Here is a 5838-nt window from a genome sequence, read left to right on the forward strand (position 1 = left end):
GAGTCAGATCCCATTACAGATGGTCGTGAGCCACCATGTGGTTGCTGGGACTTGAACTCGGGGCCTTCAGAAGAACAGTCGGTACTCTTAACCGCTAAGCCATCTCTCCAGCCCTATTTTTTGTTTTTCGAGACAGAGTTTCTCTGTATATCCCTGGCTGTCCTAGAACTCACTTTGTAGACCAGGCTGTCCTTGAACTCAGAAATCTGCCTGCCTCTGCCTCCCGAGTGCTGGAATTAAAGGTATGCGCCACCACGCCCAGCTTAATTTTAATTTTAGGTGTATGAGTGTTGCTTGCATATGTCTGGGTACCATGTACATTCCTGGCACCTGTTGAGATTAATAGAGGGCATTAACCAATGAAGCATTTCTCCAGCCCTCTGCTGTTTTTAAATACTTAAATAAATGTTGAGGTTTGATCTTTTGTTGTGCTAAATACTGTTTGCAACCAGAGACAGAATGTAGATCCAGGTTTATGTGACCTTGCTTCCCCCACTCCCAACTTATCCCTGATTGGAGGTTAAAGATGTCGACAGCCAATAGCTGGGCAGAAGAGACATATGTGGGGTTTAGGGATTCTGGGCTTGGGGTTGGAGGAGAACCACGAACTAAGTAAGAGCAAAGTAAGAGCAGGTGGAGAGAGGAGAAAGACCAAGGGTTAGGAGTCAAGAAAGGGTGACCTTGAGGGTTGGCCAATTGGAGTTAAGGTCAGCCCTGATTCTACAACATTCTGGTGCCCAATGTGGGGAGCTATTTTGTTGAAGTTAGACCCTGGTTCTTCCTCCCAGTCCCATGCTCCCAGAAATAAGACTCAGTCTCAAAGTATATTTACAAATACCTTGGCCATATAGCTAGGCTCTTCTCTGACAGATATAACTTAAAATATCCATTTATTTATTTATTCCAGCCTGCATTCTGCCATGTGCCTGATTACCTGTGCTCAGGTACCATGTGTCCGTTTCGTCACATCTTACAGGTGAATCTCCTACCTGGCTCTATCCAGAATTCTCTTCCCAGATGTCCTACCCTCTTAATTCCTGCCTAAGCCATAGGCAGTAGACAGGCAATGCATCCGTACAACATCCAAGTTGTTCTCTTTAACCTCACTTAAATTCTTTAAGATGCTTATCTGCGAGAGGATTTTGTAAAACTCTTTCTCTGTGTATCCTGTGTCCTATCCTTTCCCTTAACATTTGCTGGTGATGTTACTTTCATATTATTTTCTGATTACTTGAGAGTGGGAAGGGAGGGAGGATGAAGTGGAGGATGAGAATGTATGTCTGCATAATGCTTATCTGCCATACTAGCCTCTTTCCCACCCTCTGCCCTCCCTGCCTATGTTCTGGCTTTTCAGTGGTATTTTACTCTATGGTGACATTAGCTGTTTTAAATAATGTTACAGTACTCGTTATATTCATTTTATGTTTTTATTTTCTTTTATGAATTAAATACTGATAATAAATTGGCAAGTTAGTATTTTTCAGGTGATAAGTTGTCTGACTGTTCAGAAGTTTTATTTCAATCATTTAAAATGAGATTTTCTGTTTTTCTACCCTTTAGTCACAGTAGCTATTATCAGATTATAAAGTAGTTTCACCACTTTCATGGCCAAAAAAAGAACCAAATTTTTGTAAAATTTCCTTCTTTTAAATAATTTATATTTTAAAAGAGAACAGATTTTTAGAAAATATGTACCGTTTCTTAAGCTAGGGATGATGAATCTTAAGTGCTCATTGTTTGAGGAAGAGGGCCGTATGCCAAGTGTGGGTGGGACATATCTGGCACCACTCTGGAAAAGGATAGTACATTCTGTGAAGGATGCGCAGGGCACATGTTATGTATGCATATCTAATGGAACTTATCTCTTCACCCTTTTATCTCTTTTTTCTAATTCTACTCTAATATACTTTGCTTCTTTTACTCTTCGGAAATAACAGAGTAGTCTTTTCAATTAAAATAGTTATCAAAGATGTCTGCTTTTTACATGGGAGAGCTTGACTGTGTTTGTTACCTTCCAAAAGAAAAGCCTGTGTTTGTATTTTAATAGTGTTAGCTTCTTTTTTTTTTTTTTTTTTTTTTTTTTGATTTTTCGAGGCAGGGTTTCTCTCTATAGCCCTGGCTGTCCTGGAACTCACTTTGTAGACCAGACTGGCCTTGAACTCAGAAATCCNCCTGCCTCTGCCTCCCGAGTGCTGGGATTAAAGGTGTGCGCCACCATGCCCAGCTCAGATTTTCCCTTTCTTAATATAAGCGTGTAACCAGGTTGAGGGTGTCCAAAGCTGGTCATCAGGGAGGAGTCCATTCTCTGTGGCCTCCAAGACTGAAAGATCCTGCTCAGAAAGAAAATCAATTGTTACCAAGCTTATGTGATGTCAGAATAACTAGACTTAAAAATCCATGGAAAAGAACAGAATAGAAAGCACAGGGTTGGAATAAATTTTTGTTTGTTTGTTTTTTGTTTTTGTTTTTGTTTTTTGAGACAGGGTTTCTCTTTATATCCGTGGCTGGCCTGGAACTCACCTTGTAGACCAGGCTGGCCTCGAACTCAGAAATCCACCTGCCTCTGCCTCCCGAGTGCAGGGATTAAAGGTGGAATAAAAATTTTAAGCTAAACAGTAAATTTTTAAGAGCAAAACAATAAAAGTGGAAAGCTCTGAATTTGATGCACACACAACATCCTGGAAAAACCCACTACTAACATAATAACAAGGCTAGACAAAGACCAACAAGAAACATTGTCAATTGCTTTTCCACACAGTCACACATTGGCATCAGGAATACAATAGGGTACAGATAGTCTTTTCAACAAAGCATGCTGAACAGTTAGGTAACAATTTACAAAAACCACAAATTCTGGACCTACTTTTTAATTGGTTTATTTTCAGAGGCCCTATTGCATATAACCAGGGTTGGTCTCAAACTTTTTTTTTTTTTGGTTTTTTGAGACAGGGTTTCTCTGTATAACCCTGGCTGTCCTAGAACTCACTTTGTAGACTAGGCTGGCCTCGAACTCAGAAATCTACCTGCATCTGCCTCCTGAGTGCTGGGACTAAAAGTGTGCGCCACCATACCCTGCTTGCCTCAAACTTATTTTGTAGTTGAAGAATATCATGAACTTAATAATTCACATTCTGGGTGTACCACAGTGCCCTGTTTTATGCAGACTTCATATATATTATACAAACAAGCTTGTGGCTGAACTGGATTATATGACTGTTTTGAGACCCTGTCTCAAAACAAAATAGAACTCTTGGAAAACTCTTGGTAGCCTCTATATAGTCTTTTTGTCCAGGAGCAGTAATGGTGTTCTAAAGCTTCTATTGGAGGAGTGTCCTAAGTCCCTGGATCCTTTCACGTAAGAGACATGCTTATTTAACTCTAGGTACTTTGAGAATTTTTAAAAAATAGAATGTTAGTAATCTTTGACAATTTATAGAGCAAAACCACTTAGTACTGGGGTAATGGTGGTGCACACCTTTGATCCCAAGGCAGTGAGTCAGAGAGTAAGTTCTAGGATAGACAAATCTACACAGAAACCCTGTCTGAATCTCCAACCCCACAAACAAACAAACAAAACCTTTTAGGACTTTTTCAGGGTGAAAAGATGGTGGCTAAGATCTGTTGTTGCTCTAGATTAGCCCTGGGGGCTTGGTTTCCAATATTCACATTTGGTGACTTCATACACATACGGCAGCTTCTGGAGAAGCCCTTCTTGGGCAACACACACACACACACACACACACACACACACACACACACACACCTCATCTCATGAACATAAAATAAATACATCTAAAAAAGAGAAAAAGAATGGTCTTCCTTGTGGTGATAGGTGTGAGTGGGACTGCGGTTAATGTGTTTGATTTTATTAAAGATTGACAAAGATGTGACAAAGATAGCTAGTACTACAAAGAGTAACACAATTTCCATAGTCAATTTTTTTCTTTGTGTTACAATTAGTAATTATTCTTTGTAATTTTCCAGGTATCCCAACTTCTAAACCAACACTCCTAGCCAATGGTGATCATGGAATGGAGAACACTGCAGGTAAGAGGTCTCTAGAATTCCTCAGGTGTGAGAGTTTCCACAGTGCACATCTTGACAAGTATTATAAATGAAAGTACGTTATTTCTGAGAACATTGCTGCTCTCAATAGTCATGTTTAAACCCATGACATTGCTCAACAGTAGAAAGAAACAAGTTTGTTTTCGTAGTCCTTGAACGTTTATTGGAAGTGAACCACACAAGAATTGTATGGATCTTAAAAGAACTCCTCACAGATGCAGAAAAGCTATCACCTTGTGCTAAGAGAGGCCTTTGTCTGCTCCCTACTCCCTGCACCCCATAGGCAGTCTCCAACCTGAATGTGCTCTGCACTTAGTTTCTTCAAACGTCAGTACTAAAAAAAGAAAAACTCACAACCATAAATTAAAGTGGTTTGCTTTGTGTTTTTTCTTTCATTTTTTCTCTCCCTTTATCTTTCCACGTAACTTTTGGGATTTGTTTCTGACTTCCAGTCCAGACTAAGGCTCTGATAGTCTTCAGCACTGAGTTCCTTTAGGGTTTACCTCATAAACAGCATGAACCCTACCCTTCACCCCTGGTGTGTTTCTAGAGAGCAAAATTGCCAGAGCCATAGTGGGAGTTTGTGCACATGGAATGTGCTGTGTTATATAAGGCTTTTCTCAGGGGCCTGTGGGAGAGCCATGCATTGTGTTCTTGTAAAGAACTGCACTTATTTGCAGTTGTGATCAGCCTGATGCTGCTGACCCAAATGAGTTTGGCTTTTAGCACAAATGAATACATGTTTCTTTGTATCAGAAACCTATCTTAACTCTGGGGTGCAGCAATTAGACTCACATCAGTATATTGGAAGCAGGCACAAAATGTACTTTTTTCAATTTATGTATGCTTGAACCATGAAAAGCCTTCCCTTTAACCACTATAGAGTTGTTCACTTCTAAACTTTTCCAAAAATCTTTTTTTTTTTTTTTTTTAGCAATAGCAAGTTTCTTAAAATGTACCCTTTTTATTTTATTTTATTTTATTTTTAAAGATTTATTTATTTATTATATGTAATTACACTGTAGCTGACTTCAGACACTCCAGAAGAGGGCATCAGATCTTGTTACGGATGGTTGTGAGCCACCATGTGGTTGCTGGGATTTGAACTCGGGACCTTTGGAAGAGCAGTCGGTGCTCCGACTGCTCTTCCCTGCTGAGCCATCTCACCAGCCCTATTTTATTTTTTTTAATTTAACTTATATTATGTGCTTATATGAGTATACATGTGTTTGGGAGCCAGAAGAATGTATTGGATCCTTGAAGGTGGTTGAGTTACAGATGGTTGTGAGCCAGCAAGCACATGGATGCTGGGAACAGAACTCAGGTCCTCTACAAGAGCCAAAAGTACTCTTAACTGCTGAGGCATTTCTCCAGCTCTGACTATTTTCTAACCTTAGGAAACCGTGTAAGATGAATTTAGTGACCTGAGCTTAGCCCATGTACTTGGTAGACAGAGGCACAAGTGTGAGGCAAAAGTTTTGAGGCCTTCTCTATAGGATGAGTTTTGGGGTAGGCCAGCTTGGGTGATTTATTAAGTTTACTTCACAATACAAGACCCAGGGATGTAGTTTAGTGATAGTTACTTGCCTAACACGTATAAGGGCCTAGATTCAACTTCCAGAACCACCCCTAAATCCAAAAAATGTACATATGTATATACCTCAGAGTAATTAGAATCTAGGTTCTATTTTTTGTAAATCTAAGTTCTACTCTGTAAAATTAACTTTCTTTTTTTTTTTTTTTTTTTTTTTTTTTTTTTTTTTTTTTTTTTTT

The 5838-nt window shown here is 39.4% G+C and overlaps 1 protein-coding gene across 10 annotated transcripts in view; it reads left to right on the top strand.

Moving 5' to 3' along the window:
- Map4 (microtubule associated protein 4) overlaps positions 1–5838 on the top strand; it is a 135304-nt gene that overhangs the window by 51952 nt on the left and 77514 nt on the right. For all 10 annotated transcript variants that reach the window (XM_021207323.1, XM_029542872.1, XM_029542874.1 and 7 more), the window contains exon 3: positions 3985–4047. In XM_021207323.1, the coding sequence (XP_021062982.1) occupies positions 3985–4047 (63 nt within the window). The remainder of the gene's footprint in view (positions 1–3984; positions 4048–5838) is intronic.

Source organism: Mus pahari, chromosome 10, assembly GCF_900095145.1.
Source record: "Mus pahari chromosome 10, PAHARI_EIJ_v1.1, whole genome shotgun sequence".
In the NCBI taxonomy this organism is placed as follows: Eukaryota; Metazoa; Chordata; class Mammalia; order Rodentia; family Muridae; genus Mus; species Mus pahari.